Below are 20,984 nucleotides of genomic sequence, written 5' to 3'. Positions count from 1 at the left end.
ATGGGGTTGACTCAAATATACAGAGGTATATTATTAAATCTATCCATATCTGTCATTTGTGGGGGCCATAGTGTAGTATAGTTTGTATTAATCTCTCTCACCCTCTCCCACTCTGAGTGAACTGTAATGGTCTAGGTTATAAATTTAAATCAGATTAAATTCTACCTTTTAGGTGTGAGAAGCAAGAGAATCACCTTTAATAATAACTTTTAGCACTGTCATTTCTCACTCTCAGATGTACCAAAATTAAGCATTAAACACCATAATCACTAGCTCTGTATGTAAGTAGCTTGAGGAACAATATGATTTACAATTCTTTGTTTCCACTGTATATTTTAGACAATCAAAAATAATTTCCATGTTGAAATTAAATTTGGGGAGTAAGTCCTAAGGTGGTTGTGAGGAAATCAGAGCATTTCCTTCCATTGCTGGGTATCCATTCCCACGACTACAGATAGTCCTAGACCTGAGGGTCATCCCTGAAAAGGTCTAACTTTCTTCCATTCTCAAAGAAGGAAACGTCAGTTCTCAAAATATGTTTTAATGTACGTGTCATCCATATCCAAGATGGTGTCATGTTACATTTCAAAGACAAATCATCTATTTAATTACTCTTTTTCAGAAGTCTGTATTCTCTAGGAAGAATATGTTTTCTGAAATTTCAAGAAAGTTTTTAGTTAACTAAGAATTTCTTCTGGTATTCTTCAGCGTCTCAATTTTTTTCATAATATGCTCAGTGACAAATACTTCTATGTATCACCACACTTAAGGTGGTTTAGTTGAAAAAATTCGCAACAGCTTACTGAATTCCTGGAAGAAAAGAAAACACTTTTAAAATGAGGTCAAAGCATATTGAATTTAAACATTTTTACCTGCCATCAGAATTTCTTTTCTAGGAGCAAGAGTATCAGTATCAAATTGTTCTTTTATCCCCAAGGACATTTGGTTCCAGACATACACACTTGTTAAACTATTATCTTTGCTTGTTCCCACTAGAAGAGCTTATTTTTGCAACATTTCTCAAGTCCCACCTGAGGAGAATGGCACACGGGTTCGTCTGTGTGCTAAGTGCAGTGTGTTACTAGCGGCTGCTTGTAGCATTAAGTTCGGGAGAAGTTGGAGGCTCATCCATGATCAGTGAGTGGAAAAAAGAATCATGATGGGTGAACTGTCTCTGCTGTGGGCCTGTATGTGTCTGAGATGGGAAAAGGAGAGTCAGTCTGTTTCAAAATATTTCCAGGTCCAACCTAAGGTGGAAAGTATGTATGCCAGCAATTAAATCTCTTCTTTCTGGGTCCAGCCGGTAGGGTTGGTGGCCCAGTGAAAATATTCCCTCCCATTGCTGCACTACTGTGAGTAAAGGGGCTCCCTGACTTTATTAAGATCTGTATTTATCAACAAGACAAAGAACTCTTCTCTCCCTCTCTGCAGATGACTGTCATGATCCAGGGCGTTTTCCTGGCTGGGAGAACTTACCATGGGGGAACCCGGTAGTGGTTTCCTCGGCGATGTGCATGCCCCTTTGGATGCCTGCTGGAGTGGTCACTTCAAAGTCATCATCTGTGCCACTGGGGGTCGGGGAGGGGCCTTCTGGGGCTCCTTGGAAGGCAGGATTTACTCCTGCTTGTCCTGCAGGAAGGATTGTGTTCTGGATGTCTGGATTAGCCTGGTTGGTGGGCAGGATGGCTCCGGAGAACAAGGGGTGGAAGAGGAGGCCTGTGAAGATTTGCGGGGCCACTGGCTGGAATGAGGGAAGGAAACAGAAAACAGAGTTAAAGGAATACATTTTAAAGGCCAGTCAACCAGCCTTTCTTCTTTGAGGGCAATATGTTTGGGTAGGAATGGCAGGATGGAGAAGGTAGAGTCAGAGAAAATAATAAAGATGGGCCTTCCTCAAAGGAAATGTCTCTCTCCCTGAGCCAAGCCTGATGCTGGCTTCATTACTGGGATTCCTTGCGGTGCTGCAATTCCCTCAGAAAGGGAAAGCCACAATCAAGCCAGTCGGGTGTATTTGGAGGTAGGATTCAGGCAGAAAATCCATAGAATTATGACAGGCTATGTCTCTGTTATTAACCGAAATCATAGTCTTTCCTGTGCTCCTAATTTTTTAAAAGGTAGTCTAGGAGACTAAAAATTAATGGGAAAAATTAATTCAAGTAGATTAATCAATCCTCATCTCATGGTTTGCATCCCTTCATTTGTCTTTTGATGTGTTTTTCAAAGGCATTGGAATATTTGGTCATAAATATTTCTCTTAGTAATTCAGCCACTTGTGTATTCCTTGGGGTTTCCCAGTGGAACTCTTTATTGAACTGTCAGTGATCTGCACAGTGGTAATGGATGCTGCTGCTGCCACACTTCTTCTTCTCCCCCACCCCCCACCCGCCCAGGGAAAAAAATTACTGTGAGAAGTTCCACCTAAGAAGAAATATTTTTTAAAAATATATTTTATTGATTTTTTCACAGAGAGGAAGGGAGAGGGATAGAGAGAGTCAGAAACATCGATGAGAGAGAAACATCGATCAGCTGCCTCCTGCACACTCCCCTCTGGGTATGTGCCCACAACCGAGGTACATGCCCTTGACCGGAATCGAACCTGGGACCCTTGAGTCCACAGGCCAACACTCTATCCACTGAGCCAAACTGGTTAGGGAAAGAAGGAATATTTTGACATTGGCTGGTTCAGACAGGACCCAGTTCTCCAGGACCTCCTAGCTCTGTAGGTGTTTTCATGGTATAAAAAGGGCCAAGAGCTCACAATTAAGATTCAGTTCAATTTCCTTGAATATGGTTCTTGATTGTTAGTTATCATAAGAACCACCCAAGGAATTTGTTATAAAGGTAAGTTCCTAGGCTCCATTGTTAGATTACGATGCACTAGGTTGAGGGCAGGACCTAGAAATCTGCATTCTAACCAGCCTTCCAAGTTGTCCTGATTTGAGGTCCAGGACTGAAGTTTGGGAAACATCGTTGTAGACTTATGAGGTATTAAAGCCAGAATTAAATGTATGCTGCATGAGAGACAACAGTAGAGTACAGAAGTTTTCAAATGGGGATCATGATATCCATAGGTTTGAAATAAAGCAGGTGGGTTGTACCCATCATTAAAAACAAGATAAAAAGAATAGTCTATATCTATACTAATAAAAGGGTAATATGCTAAATAGACCAGGTCAACCGGCCATCTTCCGGACGTCTGACTTCCTTCCGGACAAAGTCATGATGGTGGGGGTTGAGGCAGAGGCAGTTAGGGGCAAGATCAGGCTGGCAGGGGAGAGTTAGGGGTGATTAGACAGGCAGAGGCAGTTGGGGGCGAGATCAGGCCGGCAGGGGAGAGCAGTTTGGGGCGAGATCAGGCGGGCAGGGGAGGGCAGTTAGGGGTGAGATCAAGCTGGCAGGGGAGGGCCGTTGGGGGCAACCGAGCTGGCAGGGGAGGGCAGATGGGGGCGAGATTAGACCGGCAGGGGAGGGCCGTTGGGGGTGACCAGGCCAGCAGAGGAGGGAAGTTGGGGGCATTAGGCAGGCAGGCAGGTGAGTGGTTAAGAGCCAGTGGTCCTGAATTGCTAGAGGGATGTCCAACTGCCAGTTTAGGCCTAATTCCTGTGAGATCGGGCCTAAACCAGCGGTCAGACATCCCCTGAGGGGTCCCAGATTGGAGAGGGTGCAGGCCGGGGTGAGGGACACCTCCACCCCCTGTGCACAAATTTTGTGCACTGAGCCTCTAGTAGACTATAAATTACCTATTGTAGTCCATATAATAAGGGTAAATATAGTTTCATGAAACGTGTGTGTGTGTACTATGTGTGTTGTCTGTGTTAGCTGAATGAAAAATATAGCTGTTACTGTGGGTTTTACTAAACAATGTTTTAAAACCATTGGCATAGTAGATAGAAAAATGGCTTTCGATCTGTTTTTGAGCTTGGAACTTAATTTTCTTAAGCTCTCTGAGCCTCAGTTTCTTTATCTATAAAGTTGGGTTAAAAACTTTGGCTTTGTAATTTGGTGAGGATTAAAGGCACTATGTAATACCTTAATCAATAAAGAAAAAAAAATCTATTAGGTGCCTGTTATATAGAATTGGCTCAAAAACTGGTAAACGTAGGTGTAAATGTGTTAATGTTGACAAAACAGTCCCATTATTTTATTTATGGACAATCTATCAAGTCTCTACCTTTTTCTACAATAGAAAATTTAAAAAAACTGTCTTCTCAGATAATGCCTCAACTCTTAATTTCAATGTCATGTTTAGATACCATATTAATTCATTTTTCTCTAAAAATGACTTACAGAAAATGCATAGAAGAGCCTAGTAATGATAATATTAGTATTATTTAGGTTCATCTATCACTACAAAACACTAAAAAATATATTTTCCTACAAAAATTAAAAATTTAAGTCAAGGAAATTAAATTTTCCTGCAAAAAATTTATATATATATAAATTAAAAACTTCTGTTATTGCATTTCAGTAATTTACAATCCTGGATTTTAATAAATATAAAGTAAAAATATGCATTGGTTTTCTGGATAGAATTGAATCTGACATCAATATACAGAAAACAAAAGCTAAGTCAAATTAATGGAAAAGTAACTGGATAGTGAAGATAAAAGGCCCACCTAGGCAAAGGATAATAACTTAATGCAAAGACCTATAAAAATTTTCAATTTATTGTAGAAGACAACGAGTTTAGGGTTTGTGGTCAAAGAGACTATTAATATGAGGACAGAAAACAGCATTGTATTAGCACTGAAAATAATTTTAAATATTAGTAATTAAAAAATGTTTTTACCAATTCCTCTGAGCTTAGGATAGTACCCTAAAAAATAATAACAAAAATTGTTAGACAAATTTTAATATATTAATGGCAAGATGTGTATAACATAACTTAAAAAATTAAATTAATTTTAAAAATTGTAAAAATAGACTTTATTTTCAACAAAATTTTAAACTGCCTTGTGACTTGCATTACAAAACTCTTGTCAGCACATGATATTAGACAGCTAACATTATTTGAGTGATGTGAAGTCTTTCATATTTTAAAAATATATTTTTTCCATTATTAAGTAATAGATGCATATTGGAGGAAACTTGGAAAGTGCAGAAAGCAAGAAGAAAAATAACATAATCTCATCTGGAAGAGTTTGATGTATTTTCTTCCAGATGTTTTTCACACATTTGTTTTTCATATAATAGAAGTCATGTCATTTAAACAATTTCTGTCTTACTTTTTCTTTTAATACTATACGATGACCATTTAACCACATTACAGACCTATTTTAATAAAAAGGCTTTCAAATGATCACAAAATATTGGCTTTAATGTTGCACAGCTAACTTATGTTCCTTTCTTTAAAATTTAAGTTGCACCCAATATTCTTCTGTACTATAAATATTATTTTAATTAACATATTTGTAAATAAACCTTTGCTATATTTCAGATTATTTCCTTAGATGTGTTCCCAGATGTGGAATCAAGAGTTGATCTAAATTTTATATTTGATTCTGCCTTTAGAAGTAAAAATTGCCATCTGATGCTCATATTTGATCTGGACCATTGGTAATTTTACCAGTAATCTCAAGAATTACCTTTCTCACACACACACACACACACACACACACACACACACACACACGAGAGAGAGGAGGCAATGTTTGTATAATTTTTTAGGGAAATGATATATAATTAATAAATAAATTTGAAGTTAAAAAAATAAATCCCCCAAATCATAACTCAGATAAATCCCATTAATTTATTTTTGTCTTAACAGTGTGATTTAAAGAATTGACTGGTTGTATCACCTGTGACATTTACTATCTCTGTGATTGTAACTGCATTACTGTATCTCCAGTTACTCACCTTCAAATTGGCAATAAAAATCCTATCTAATAAAAGAGCAATATGCAAATTAACCGTCACTCCACGACAAAAAATGGTGGCGCCCATAGAGGCTGGGCAGGACACTGGTGGCATCACCCCAGCAACATGAGCCCAGCAGGCAAGCAGGGCACAGGCAGCACCCAGCAGGGCCTGCTGGGTAGTGGCGACGGTGACCACGAGCAGGCAATCGGGCCTGCAGGCAGGGCCTGCTGGGCGGTTGCTGTGGCAACCTGCAACAGGCAAGTGGGCCTCAGGCAGCACCCAACAGGGCCTGCTGAGCAGTGGCGGCGGCGACCTGCAGACAGGACCCAGCAGGGCCTGCTATGCAGTGGTGGTGGCAAACTGCGAGCAGGCAAGCAGCCAGCAGGCAGCACCCATCAGGGCCTGCTGGGCGGTGGCGGTGACCAGCGAGCAGGCAAGTGGGCCCGCAGGCAGCACCCAGCAGGGCCTGCTTGCCCATCCCCATGGTGTGGAGCAGGCAGGCCCCGCAGAGAGCAGAGAACCACAGGGAGTGGGCCCAAGTTGTCAGTAGCACATCCCCCAAGAGCTCCTGTATTGGAGAGGGTGTAGGTTGAGCTGAGGGACCCCCCCCCTCCACTCCTTCCCCCTGTGCACGAATTTTGTGCACCGGACCTCTAGTATTGTCTATAAAAGGTTATTTTGAAGATGAAATGAGATAGTACATAATAAATAATAAAATACTTACAACAGTGCCTGGCACATAGTAAGTGCTCAATAAGTGTTCTTGCTATTATCAGTGTTCATACAGTGCAAAGTAAATAGTAAACTTGGCAACTATTTGGTGAATCGAGGCAAGATTAAATATTTCACACTAAGATGATTTAAAACAAAAGCCAACATATGAAATAACCTTACCTGGGCTCCAAGTTGTGCTACAATAAGTGGTAACATCTGGAAAAAAATTATAATAAATTCAGTAAAAACATATTCAAAGGCAAGTTCTGATGGATGATATCAATATCAAGACTTTCTTAAAATACACAACATTTGTTCAACAAGTATTTGTTACTAATGTATCATCTATAATCCTAGATATAGACTCATAGAACTGGATGGCTATCAGAACTTATCCAATTTGTAAAAAATAAGATTAGACCCAGGGAGATTTTAAAACCCGTACAAGGCAGCACATCTAGAAGGTAGACGTTAGTAAATTGGATGATCAAAAAATAATTTTGGCCTTAATCTACCTCCAAATTGAAAATTATCCCAAGAAATAATGATATAAAACGTGATAAAAAAGCATGTGTTTATTTTGTATAGCACTTAAGAAGATACGTGAAAACACAGTGAATATTTTCAAATACAATGAATTCTTGAAGATTTATGGTTAGTCTCATGATGGTTTCCTGGGAGTCCCGCTGTTAAAATAGAGCACTGTAAGGAAAGGATAGATGACATTGTTCAATAATCCCTGGCACTGAAAGAGCTCTTAGAACTGAGAAATATTTTGAAAGGTCACTGGTAACTATGTAAATGTCCTGAATTTATAGTCAGACAGATTTGGATGAGGTGTTGGTGTGCTCTGGTTCTTTAAGAACTAACCTAGAGTTTGTCAAAGAGAACTAGGGCTTTAGGATTTATTTTTATTTCTATAAAGATTCACACAGTGTCAGGAAAGTAATCAAAATAGAACTTTTAATAGCAACCAACCCCAAAGATTTGGAAGTCTCATGAAATAGACTCTTAACTTTATTATTTCCCAGGACAGTAATAGCCATAGTAACAAAAGGTAAAAAGTACATACTTTTAAGAAAAGCCTTCCTCTTCATTAGATCTCTGGCTACTGACGAAAAATCAACTAATTTCAGGGTGGCAATGGGGAAGGGGGTTGTGGGGAAGGGGCATGAGATTTGGGAGAAAACAAAATTGAATTTTTTTTTTAAAAAAAGATGAGTTGGAAGGAACAAAAAGATACAAATAGGAAACTAGAGATGTCTAAGTAATTACAGATAATTTAATATTTCACCAATGTAAAAATAAATTCTTTTATTAGTGTTTGCTAGAGAAATTATTTGAAATAATAATAGCTAATAGTTGGTGAATGTATACTGTGTGGTAAGAAGTATTCTAAGTGTTTAATGTATGATTACTCATTTAACCTTTATAAAAGCTCTAGAGGTAGGTTGTATTTTACTCCCATTTTAAATTATGAGGAGAGTGAGCCACAGGTGGTTAAATAACTTGGCCAACATCATGCAGGTAATAAGTGGAGAGCTAGGATTGACCAGACGTTGTGTGAATCTAGAGTTCACTCCACCATGTTGGCCTTGCTTTGAAAAATGGAAGCTTTGGACAGGTGCCCAAGTTTCTGGCAGAGGACCCTGGAAAGGCAGGGTCAGAAGGACTGGGGTGCACAGGAGGAGGGCAGGTATGGGGATCCTTGGTGGTGGTATAGCCTAAAGAGAGTGAAGAATCTCCACTGAGAATGGAGATTGATTTATGATATTGCATGTTGGAGAATATGTATTGTTAAATCCTCTACTGAACCTTTAGTAACATCTACAGTGACCACTAATGCATTTGACTGGAGTGAATGTGAAGATGTGCTAAGTCTGACTTCAAGGTTAGAGCAGGGCAATAATTGAAACTGAAGTGGGGCAGTTGGCATAAGGACCATGCCAGGATCACGTGTTAAAGAGATGTTCATTTTATATGCCCATTTCTCTAGTCTTTTTCAGAGAATAGCTTTTATTATTGAGATGTATATAAGCAGCAAATATGTTGAGTGAAGGCTCTAAAATATCTGTAGGAAATAAGTACAAGTATACATTTCAATATTAAAAAAGAAATGTAAAAGTTAGTTATGTTACAGAATTTCACAAATATGAATTAATGAAGCTGCTTAGAGTGTCTTGTGTTGTTATTTTGGACAAAGGTATAAAAAAAGTATTAGTCGCATATGATGTAAAATTTAAATTGAGCAGCTTAAAATTATGTTGTCAATTAAACTCAGCTTTGATTATAATTACTAATTAATACAAGCTTACTCTTATTAAAACCTGGAGGTGTCCATAGTAGTAAGAAGATGGTTAGGATATATTGGTCCATTATTGTATTCATGCTTCATAATTTGGGAATGTGTATTAAAAGTCTTATATTTTTATGTCTTCACACCTACAAATTCTTTTCCTAAGAACTACTCCTAAGAAGATAATCATGATATGGTCAAAGACTTAGTTAAAAAAATGTTCACTGTAGCATAATTTATAGAAGCAAAATTAAAAAAAAATACACCAAACTTTTGTAATACAACAAAAAACTAAGCAATCATTAAAAACAACGTTATAAGTGAATATCTCAAAACACAAAGACTATTCAATATTTATTAAATAAAAAATCAAATGATAGAACATTAGATATTGTAAGAACATATTTTCTTAAAATATGTGCTAAGTCTGACTTCAAGGTTAGAGCAGGGCAATTTTCTTAAAATATGTGCTTAACACATCATAGAAAAAAAAAAAAGACAGGAAGGACATATCCTAGAATGCTGGCAGTGTTTAATCCTGACCATTAGGATTATGTTGTGGCCTCCTCCCCCATGTTAAACTGAATTTTATGAGGTCATTTTGCTCATCTATATTTTCTAAGTTCTCTATAATTACTATATATGATGCATATAATAAATAATAAAGCTTCTACAAAAAATTAGACCATTATGTGGGGCTAAAATAATCTGGTAGGGAGAATAAGTTATCCATAATGACTTAGTCCAGTCATAAAGGGATCATTATATTTTTCTCTAGAGCCTAATAATCTATTTAAAGAAGTTTCAGAAAGGTAGATATTTGGGCTTTGTCCATAGTTAAAATTCAAACACATCCCTAAGTGTTTGATGTCCTAAATATGTCCTTTATATCTTAACTAGAGGCCTGATGCACAAATTCGTGCACGAGTGGGGTCCCTTGGAGTGGCTTCTGGGGATTGGGCCCCAGCTTGTGCCCCAGCCTTACAGCCCTGCAGTCCCGCCTGGAACTCCACCTTGGCCTGGTGCCGCCCCCTCACCTGCTCCACCATCCTGCCTGTGGGGCAATGGATCAGGGCTGGGTCCCTGTCCAGCTCCCTCAACGCCTGGGAGCCAGGTGGTGGCTCCACCTTCCGCCGCCGCTGCCACTGGTGGCCATCTATCTGCAGGGCGATCAGTGGGTTGATCAGGCTCCCGCTCGTACCCGTCTTGGCCTGGTGTTGCGTGCTCAACTGCTCCACCATCCCGCTGCAGTCCCGCTCTCGTCGGGCCCATAAGAGCTGGCAGCACCTCCACTGCCACCCGCTGGCAGCGCCATGTCGCCAATGCCCGCCATGTTCTGTGCCGCCCCCTGGTGGTCAGCGCATGTCATAGCGAGTGGTTTAACTCCCAGTAGAACCACCCGAGGGGGCAATTTGCATATTAGGCTTTTATGATATAGGATGTGAGAGGGTTTTCCATGAAAGCAAATGATGGTAGGAAGTAGGTAAGAACTAGAAAGTACTTGGGGACTTTTGAGCAGGCCTGACAAAAAGGTACAAAAAGGAGATTAGAATTTAAATTTTATTCGCCTCTTAATTTTAATTTGGGATGATTCTGGCCACCCAGAAGGTCTTCAATAGAAAACACAACATGCTAGAGAAGAATCCTGCTACTTCTCATTTTCCTCCTTATACTTCTGACTTCGCAATCTTCCCAACTCTTCATGTTTTTCTATTACCCATTACAAATGTATTCTAGAGAGGTTATGAGGCAGAATGCTCAGTTTTCTAGGAGTGTTCTCATGGATTTTCAGCACGACCCAAATTGTCAAAGACTGTTCCATGTTCTGTAGAACATCCTTCTACAAATTATCTGGAGGAAATATTTAAGAACCTTGAAAAAATTATTTCCTTCTCTTTAGGCTTCCACCTAAGAGAAGGCGCTCCCCAATTTTTAACTGAAGTCCTGTTGTTGAACTTACTTGGGGTTGCAGCTGCTGTTGAACATTTAATCCCCCAAGGGCCAGTGGGAGGGTATGGGCAGCAGGTGCCATTCCTGCAGGAGGAGGATTTAGCTGTAAGGCAAAGAAGGTTGTCATTGTATTGTTTCAGTTTGACATTCAGGAAGCTAACATGTATTTACCAAATGTAAAATATGTTTACATGGAGAAATTACTATGCAAATGTATACTATATTGCATTTAGAATTAGATATAGAGGTGAAGTTCCAAGACTTGTGTAGCCTACCAATACAACCATAGGTTGACTAACTTTTTTCATATTAAAATTTTCTTTGGCATTTAACCATTCTCTGAGAACAGCTTAGGTAATTTCAACCTGCATTTCCCTTTTTGGCTCTAACAGCAATGAGTCCTGGAATTTTCTGATGGCTTTCTCATGAAGAAATGATTCTTCATAGGATGTATCCCCATGAAAATTTCGAGAGTCAGAATAAAATATCTAGTCTGCATAGGATCTATTACTATATAAACGTGATTACTAGATAAAAATCCACTTTAGTCAGCAAAGGAACTTAAACTATATATAGTTTAAATAACTATACAGATATTTTATGAAAAATGAAAATCTTCTACCCCTTCTGGTTTTCTCTAGTTGTTGGGGTGAAGCTAACAGTGATAGCATTTGAATGGTGGGTGCATGTTGTGGGGGAAAAGAGAGGAAGGCCTGCTGAAGAAATGGGGAGAGGAACTTGTAAAAGAGGTAAGAAGAACTAAAGGAGTAAAGGCTTGAGAATTGTAATTCCTTTAGAGTCCCTTTTGCTAAAAAAAATGTTCATGATGTGTTGAACAGCTTTCAGCTCTCTGACTTTTCTGTCTTCTCTCTTTCCATTGATCTACAATGAATATGTGTATATATGTACATTTGTGGGTACACACATATATACACACACTCAAAATTAGGTATTATATTTACTTAATAATGGCTATTAAATGATATAAAAAGGTACTTACCAGTTGCAGATCTGACATCATGGTGAGCATCTGTGTCAATGGTATTAGACTTAAAGAAGGGAAGACCTGCAGGGCATTGAAATTGATGTATGAGAGAGAGGTTGTCTGTTTTCACTAACCTGCCAATGGTGGACTTCCTTAAGTAACTTATGCTCCCATGAAGGTGAAGCTTCACTAGTATTGCCCCCTTCCATGGCCCTGGGAGGCACCTGAGCAGCCTATCTAGTTTATGGTATTTATCAGCTTTAAAAATGTGTATTTCTTACTTCTCATTTCATGCTTAATTATTCACTTTAGTACTTAATTTTACATATCTAACTTTGTATTCTTTTTCTAAATTATGTAAGCTCCAGTTTCCCTAAGGCAGCGGTTCTCAACCTGTGGGTCATGACCCCTGAAAATACATCCTGCATATCAGATATTTACATTACGATTCATAAGAGTAGCAAAATTACAGTTATGAAGTATCAACGAAAATAATTTTATGGTTGGGGGTCCCACAACATGAGGAACTGTATTAAAGGGTCGCAGCATTAGGAAGGTTGAGAACCACTGCAAGGAGAAAGATAGGTTTATGACCATAGATTAAAACCTTAGACTCTGGTGTTATCTGTTGTTTCATAAAGTCTAGATAAAGGCAAAGCATTTAAATATACTTTGAAGAAACAGACTTTATAGTGAGGCATTAGCTCATCAACAACAACGGAACTGGAGGAAATTTGCAGTTATTTTTATAGATTACCTATTAAGATTACCTCCCTGTTAGCTCTGGCAAATACCACGTGACATGTCACAGTATCGCAGGGCACAGATGACCAAGCTTTGTCAACAGCTGTAGCTATTGCTTTTCAAATTTTACTAGATTTGGTTACTAAAGCAAATTATTGTTCAGACAAAAGGAAAAGGAATGAGGATGCTTTGTTTTCCTGACTCAAAATTTTCAAAAAAAGTGTATTTGTTCTTGTTTTACTTTTCTCCCAAAAGGAAAGCCTCGTTCTCTCGTTTAGTTATGAGACTCCGTGTAAATCTTGATTTAAACCCACTGGTCTTACCACGTTCCCTTTGCTGGCTGCAGTGCTCCTGTTGGAGGACTCACCTGATGTGGCTGCTGCCGGTTGAGTAGGGTTGTCTGATCTGGAACCAGCTGCGTTGGAGGAAGTCCCAAAGCGGGTTTGAGCTGCATCTGTGATAAACATTTTCGAGGCAGTGATGTGTTTGAGATTTTGTATCCATTCATTTACAGGACATAACTAGTAGTCCCCAATGCAAAAATGTCCGTCTTTAGGCTCTGTGTGTTTTGGAGCAGTTTTAATTTCCTGGAACATTTCATGCATGGCAGGAGATGGAACCATAGAGTGGAAAAATGCCAGTCCAGGAGGTGTGTGGTGGGAGACAGCGTGGGGCAGGGCACATGAATTTCTGGTGGTAGTTCCCAGGTTCCCATTTCTTTTCTGTAACTGCCTTTCTCTTTTCTCAGGGCATGAAATACATAGTCTGCCCCTTAGCTCCGTTCACATCTGCTTTTCCCCAATGCTTGAATGCACTCTGCCACAATTCCCAAGGCATTTTAACGAAGCTTTCTGCTTTTGCCTGTGCCTGGCAAGTCACTTTCTGTAATGGAAGTGAACTCCCTTTTCTTGCCAGAGTATTTTCCTAGTGTATTTGAGAAGCACTAAATTTAAGGGGTGAAAATGTGCTGGCGATCCTTATGATGTACAGGGTGTCCCAAAAATGTATACAAACACTTTTCAAAATTGCGCTATCAGCTGTTAACGTGTGTATACATTTCTTGGGGTACCCTATGTTTGTATGGTTTTCTTTAAAGGTAAGGAAACCGAGGCCCAGACAAGCAAAGTGACCTGCCCAAGGTGACAGGGTGAGTGGGAGAGCCAGTACCGGATCCCCCAAGTGTTCTTGGCCCTTGAAGAAATGAATCCTTCCCTTAGCTTCTCTCCCCACTCCCTCTGCATTCAGGTGGAAGCTCCCTGGCCAGGTCCGCTTCACTGTCTCCCTTGCTTCTGACTGCATCTCAGAGGGCCATGCGGTGTAGCCTTTCAGCACGTGCCCTTGGCCACTTGGATATACCCTGGAGCTGCCATTAATTTTTGGTTTCACTTTGGGACATTTCCCCTCAGTGTTAAGAGGAAAGATTGGAATTATCTATTCTTAGAAGTCCCTATAAGCTTTAAGATATGTAAGTGCAAATTCTGCACATTTCTTTTCATCCTTTACAATCTTCTGTCAGCACGGCAGCCAGAGCGGTCCTTTGAAAACAACAGTCTGGTCCTTTCACTCCTCTGCTCAGCTCCTGCACTGGCTTCCATTCTCACTCAGAGTAAAAGCCAGAGACCCTACGGGGGCCCGCCAGCCCCTCATGCCCTGGGCCCCAGTGCCTCCCTGACTGTCCATTTCATTTCATTTCATTTCCCTCGCTCACTCTACTGCTGCTGTTGGCTATTTGCTATCTCTGTAACAGGTAAGGCCCACTCTTGCCCCAGAGCCTCACCTCTACCCAACCCCTCTGTCAGGAATGCTCTTTCCCTGGACATTGGCTCACTCCCTCACCTGCTTTAAGTCTTTGCTTGAGTTCACTTTCTTATTGAGGCCCATTCTCCTGAAAATGCAACCTGCCCCATCTCCAATTCCCAAACTTGAGCCACTGAAAACAAGTGCTAGGCTGTTTTAAGTGTCCACATTTGCAAATTGACTCATTTTTATGCGTTTATGATAATTCAATAAACTCACAAATAATTTTAAAAATCTCATCCATGTGTCCTGATTTTTTGGTTGACAGATACCACTGCTATACCTAATAGATATCTTGGTGTCACCCCCTGCATCCCCTGAACCACTAACTGTAGCTGCTCTCGTGTTATTGGCTATTAGCAATCTGCATTGACCTGCATGCTACTCCTCAGTTTACCTTGAATGATAGCTGTGCTCCTGGAAGGTTTTATTTATCTTGAGTTTTTACAAAATGTATGGTAATTTAAATATAGTAGAGACACCCTATTTAGGAGAACCTTTCGGTAAATTTATTTGGTAAAGTGGGAAATCTGTGGTTTACAAAACAATTAACTTCCTAATTTACCTTGTTTAGAAGTTGTATTTTTGCAGATAACCTCTTTCAAGAAGGCATATGTATCATTTGGAAAGAAATAAGGAGGTTGTTTATTCATGTCTGTCCCATCCCCTTCCTACAAGATTACCCTCTTCTCCTTCATAGGACTAATCATAGTTACAACTTATTATTTGACAGTTCTTTAAAAAAATTATTTGTTGCCGATTTGGCTCAGTGGATAGAGCCTCGGCCTGCGGACTGAAAGGTCCCAGGTTCGATTCCGGTCAAGGGCATGTACCTGGGTTGCGGGCACATCCCCAGTGGGAGATGTGCAGGAGGCAGCTGATCGATGTTTCTAACTCTCTATCTCTCTCCCTTCCTCTCTGTAAAAAATCAATAAAATATATTTAAAAAAAATTATTTGTTAGCATCTATTGTGTAGTGAACAACATGAAGGATCATGCCCTTTCTCCCCCTCACCACTGTTTTTTAGTAGCTAGCACAATATCTGGTTTATAGAGAGTTTCCAATAAATATTTGTTGATTGTATGGATGACTACTGAAGTGTCAAGTGGTCTCAAAGCTCCCCTAAAATGTTTCTTTGCATTTTGCTATTTCATAGCAAATACATATATTGTAATTATTTTTTAATGTCTACACATAAGCATCTCAAATAGTCAAAGGGAAATCCACTTACAGGCCCAAACCACTCATCTCTATGTCTGTAAAATATTGGAGGACAATTGGAGTATGTGTTCAAATGCAAGTGCTCCTTTTCTTAAAAAAACCTGTTATGTGTAAATACATTTTGTGATGAAATGGTCTAAGTTAAAAGTCACAAAAATTTTTGTGATATTCCCTTGCAATTGTATGATTTGGTAGTCTTTTTGGAGTTTAGATAATCTAGATGTTTTGTGCTTCCAATTGGAAAAATCAGAAAATCCAGTTTATCTCTTTAGTCATGAGAAAATAATTAGTTGCCAACAAAAATCTTAAATTCTTTTTAGAAACTAAAATAATTATTCATTTTGAGTAGATATAATCTAAGGGGTTCTTTTTTTCTCCTAATTTCTACCCTATTGCTCTGCCAAATTAATAAAGGGTGTCCCAAAATTCACGCAAGAAGTAATTTTGATAGAAAACACAGGTTTACAATTAAAAATTGTAAATTTTTTATTGATTCATAAAGTATACAGTATAAGGTTATGTATGAAATAGCATATCGGGTAAATGGCCTCCATGGCTTTGCTGGCACATACGCACTCTTTTGTTATTGCCTGAGCAGCCGCATTTTCGAAGAATGGTTCGATGATGCCTCCAGCCCAAAATCCGCACCAAACAGTGAAACGTTGTGGATGCATTTGTTTCTCAACAATCACTCGTGGATTTTCTGAGCCCCAAATGTGACAATTTTGTCGATTAACCAAGCCATCAAGATGAAAATGAGCCTCATCAAAATTCAGCCACATTTTTGCAAAACGGTCATGGAAAATTTCAACAAAAGAGTGCATATGTGCCAGCAAATCTGTGGAGGCTATTTACCTGATATGCTATTCCATACATAACCCTATACTGTATACTTTATGAATCAATAAAAAATTTACAATTTCTAATTATAAACCTGTGTTTTCTATCAAAATTACTTCTTGCGTGAATTTTGGGACACCCTTTAGAAGTTCTACTACAGTGCACTTTAAGAATGTTAAGTACATTTAAATTTGCACTAACACTTTACTAGTTTACCATTTTTCACCTTGGAGAATAAAACTCAGAAACTAAGGGAATGGGTCACAGAACAGAGGGCAGGAAGAGAACTAGGTGTGTAATTAAGATGCTGCTAAGGTGGGTTGTACATAAGATAAACATATTGTACTTACTGGTAACGACTGAGTTGATCCCAGAAGATAAAACAGTAGAATCACAGTCTTCATGCTTCAAATTGCTACCTATAACAACAGAATAGTGTTACTCTTTCACTCCATTTTTTTCCTTTTGAGAGAAGATGATACTTAAAAGAAAAAACCCCAGAATGCTCTGATTTGAAACACAGTCAATTAATGTTACCTTTCTCTCCACTAGGCAAAATGTACAGGTGAAAAAAATCTTCAAAGTCCAGTTGATTTCTTCAGTTCCTGGGGTGAAAAATGTTATCCTTTGATGAGTTGTGAGTTTGTAGAAGGAATTTAAACTGAACTCTAGGAGGTTGGCAACTGAGAGACCAATCAGGACTCAGCTGTGAAATCATTTGGTTTCTTTCATTTCCCAACACTTCATTAGGTGAGTTATTAGCTGCAGACATCATATTACTCAATGTCTGCCATTTGAGTAGAGGGTATTTCAGGAAGACAGGGCTTGTGTAATTAACAAAAGTATAGACAATTAAAAAAATTAAAATCCTTCTTCACCTCCATCTCCCTCCCAAATAACTTTCCAGATGTACCTGTTTTATCAGGTATGCATGAACATGCAACTCAAACATCAAAATATAACTGTGTTAAAAAATGAGGCATATTATGCATATTGCTCTGCAAGTTACTTTGTTTACTTAACAAATAATGAGCATCTTTATGTGTCAGGACATAGAAATTTATTTCATGGCTACATTACATTACATTTCATTTTGGTGGATATTTAATCCATTTCCATTTTATAATTATAGAAATGGTACAATGGATATTTGTATACTTTTTTTTACACATGTGGAAGTATTTCTGTACTGAAGTACAGAAGTATTTCTGTATAGAAGTATTGTATTGAAGGATACATATGTTTTAAAGTTCAATGAATATGAGGTTAAAAAGTAATTATATGCTCAGTAGGTGCAATATTAGGAGTTTACATAGGCATGGAGGGGATTGTGGTTATTTTGTTGAGGGCCAAAGGGTAGAGAAGGCTTATAGAAGAGTTGACAGTTGAGCTGGATTTTGAAGAATAAAAAGAAATTTACTAAGAATTCAAGGAGAGGCCTGGCCAGTGTGGTTCAGAGATTGAGTGTCGACCTATGAACCTGCAGGTCATGGTTTGATTCCTGGTCAGGGCATATGTCCGGGTTGGGGGCTCAATCCCCCTGGGGGTATGCAGGAGGCAGCCAATCGATGATTCTCTCTCATCATTGATGTTTCTATCTCTCTCTCCCTCTCCCTTCCTTTCTGAAATTAAAAAAAAAAGAAAAAGAATTCAAGGAGACCATCCAGGCAGACCAATACCTAGATATGAAAGAATGATATTATTTACTGGAACAAAATGGGGTAAGAGTATCAGTGAAAGATAGGGTTGGGGAGACACCTAATTCTAATCACCTAGTATTTTTGTTTGTTTCTATTACTCATTTAGCTCTTGATCAAACATTCTTTTATATAGCTCCATTATTTTTCTGTTGTATGTTTCTCTTGAACTAGATGGGGAGTTCTCAGGGCCTTGTCTTATATTTCTTCTGTGTCTTTTATGTTAATAACATTAACATTGCTTTGCACCAGATAGTGTCTACATGTTGATGAATAAAATCGTAGAGGTATACACTACGGGGTGTTGTGGTGAGGGAAGACTTCAGAGAAGAGATGGGGCTTTAAGTGGATTTGAAGACTAAATATGATTGACAGTACAGAGAACTGCATGGTAAAGGGGTGAATATTGAAAGGAGCAACAGAACATAAATGCTGAAGAATGTGGAAAGGAAGCAACGAGCTTTCATAGACACATTCATTCATTTTTGTATTCAATCAATTCATTCTTCTCACCCCTAATTTAACATATATTCATTCTATGGACTGTTAGCATTGTTTTGGTTTGGTCCCTGGGAATTAAACGATGAATGGAAAGGACAAAGATCCCTACTAGAGCTTTTACTTTGGTAGGGAGAACATTAAATATTCAAGCTTCATTGTGTGGAAGGGAACTTATGACTCTGGGGAGCCCACTTTCTTCTAGGCCTTATTTCCAATCATGTATAGGTGGAGGGCTTCCTTAATTTCTTTTCTTTTCTTTTTTTGTGGAGGCAGAATTGAATTTTAGACCACTGTTGTTCCTGGGCTTAGGTGAAGAGACTTGTGTCTCATCGCCAGCCTAGAGTACAGTGCTGATGAACTGCTCATTTGAACTGAGTCACTGTTTGTGACTGTCTGGGCTTCAGGTGATTCAGAGACTGACTGCCCATGGATTGCCTGTTGTAGACACGCTTCCAACTCCAAGCTGGAATGGGACACACCCTTCGGAAACTGAGCAGGCAGTGGGATATGACCAAAATAAACAAGGAAAATTAAGAGGCTGAGTAATTTCTTAAGCAAGAAATTTTAAGTTTGAAAGCAGATAACTTGCAATAATATAATTATGGAGTTGGGTGTCAAGAAATATGTACTATACAAGAAAAAGACATCAGCAAAAACAGTGAAGTAATTTATTTTTCTGAAATGCCTTAGGATCTCAGAATTCATTAAAGTGTTTTATATACTATAGGTGACATCTCTTAGCCCTGTAGGTATAGACCAGGGGTCCTCAAACTTTTTAAACAGGGGGCCAGTTCACTGTCCCTCAGACCGTTGGAGGGCCGGACTATAGTTTAAAAAAAACTATGAACAAATTCCTATGCACACTGCACAGATCTTATTTTGAAGTAAAAAAACAAAACGGGAACAAATACAATATTTGTATTTGCATGTGGCCCACGGGCCGTAGTTTGAGGACCCCTGGTCTAGACATTTCTTGATCTTTTACATTGGTTTTAGTTTTAAGATTTTTTGGGTTATGCATCCTTTTGAGAATCTGGTTGAATCCATACATAATTTCCTCAGAAAAATGCACATATGTCCATGAACACAATGTGTACTAGACAACCTTAGGGGTTTCATAGACTGTAGTAACATTGTACTCTGTTTATCTAGAAAAATTTCAACTATTAGAAGTACACGCGTACAAAATTTTTTAAAAAAAGCTTGGCTGTAGGTGATTTTTCAAATTGGGAAAGAATGTCCTGCAAATGGCAACAAATGAGGATCTGATGGGAGGGATAAGAGAAGCAGTACTAGTGTAAAGGAGTAATCACGATTTCAGTGTTTGTATGATGGTATGATGGTTTACATAAGGTCCTGGAATGCTGTTGGAAACTTATGTAGTTTCAGAGTTAATACAATACTGCCAATTGGGTAATTACTTTCAGTTTTGTAGAAGTTAGCAGGAAAATAGGTTGTTTCAAAGTCAAATGAAAGGTCAGTATATGATTCTGTGGTGAGATTATGTGTTTCAGAGTTAGTGTAAGGTTGGTGCCATCACAGGGAGATACTCCTGTTTCAAAGTAATTGATGTAGGTGCCAGCTTCTTGGCTGTTGTAGCATGAAGTGGTGTGCTAATGGGTATAGTAGATGTTACTGTGGGGATTATAGCAGATATGGTGGTGGCGGTAGAAGTTGCTTTAGAAGTAGTGGTAGCAGGAACAGTGAAAGTTATAGTAGTTGTTTTGTTTGAGGGTGAGAGCTTGAAAAAACCCTCAGTGTGGATTTGGATAGAGAAGCACAGAAAGGAAAAACTAATTTTCATTAGGTTGTTTGTCCAAGTCTTGTTCATAAGTGGATTTGGATGAAGTTGGTGTGATGAGGCATTTTTTGATGTGACTTTGGACAAGATTGAGATATATGAGTTTTTTTTTTTAATGTGTAGCAGCTTTTAGAAAGTATTTTGATAGATGAGATTTTGATTGACTATGGAGTTTTTTATGAGTTTTTGGAGAGCAAGCTCCTGATGGAATAGCTGTTTTACGGGGATCTTTGGATGGAACAATTCTTGGCTTAATAGCTTCTCTTGGGTGATTATATGGAAAGGCAATACCTGACGAAACAAGGTTTTTTTTGGCATACATTTTAGATGGGTTGGCTCTTTGCTTATTAGTTCTTCTTAAGTGGTTTTGTATAGATCCAGGTCTTAACTAAACACCTGTTTTTGGACCAGCTTTGGGCAGGGAAGTGTCTTCCTGATGTTAGTTCTAGATGAGTTTGATAGAGGCAGCTATTTTTTTTTTAACTTTTTATTTTATTTTATTTTATTTTTAAAGTATTCAAAGGGTATTACATATGTGTCCTTTTTTTTCTTCCCCGCCCTTGACAATCCCCTGGCCC

At 38.7% G+C, this 20,984-nt stretch overlaps 1 protein-coding gene across 2 annotated transcripts; it reads right to left on the bottom strand.

Moving 5' to 3' along the window:
* Positions 1-541: 541 nt before the first annotated feature.
* On the bottom strand, positions 542-17,112 carry AMTN (amelotin). 2 transcript variants are annotated; one of them, XM_005881646.2, is made up of 9 exons: positions 16,945-17,112; positions 16,758-16,826; positions 12,916-13,002; positions 11,820-11,885; positions 10,830-10,922; positions 6,754-6,789; positions 4,790-4,816; positions 1,477-1,741; positions 542-810 (listed from the first exon to the last, which is right to left on the bottom strand). In XM_005881646.2, the coding sequence occupies exons 2-9, from the start codon at positions 16,809-16,811 to the stop codon at positions 800-802; spliced, it is 639 nt and encodes a 212-aa protein (XP_005881708.1). In that variant the 5' UTR covers positions 16,812-16,826; positions 16,945-17,112; the 3' UTR covers positions 542-799. The 2 variants fall into 2 exon arrangements, with proteins under 2 accessions (XP_005881708.1, XP_014384964.1); XM_014529478.1 differs by lacking the exon at positions 4,790-4,816.
* Positions 17,113-20,984: the final 3,872 nt, after the last annotated feature.

The sequence above is a fragment of the Myotis brandtii genome, unplaced genomic scaffold (genome assembly GCF_000412655.1).
Source record: "Myotis brandtii unplaced genomic scaffold, ASM41265v1 scaffold681, whole genome shotgun sequence".
Classification (NCBI taxonomy): domain Eukaryota; kingdom Metazoa; phylum Chordata; class Mammalia; order Chiroptera; family Vespertilionidae; genus Myotis; species Myotis brandtii.
The sequence above is the reverse complement of the archived record's forward strand: the minus strand, read 5'-3'. Positions and strand labels throughout refer to the sequence as shown.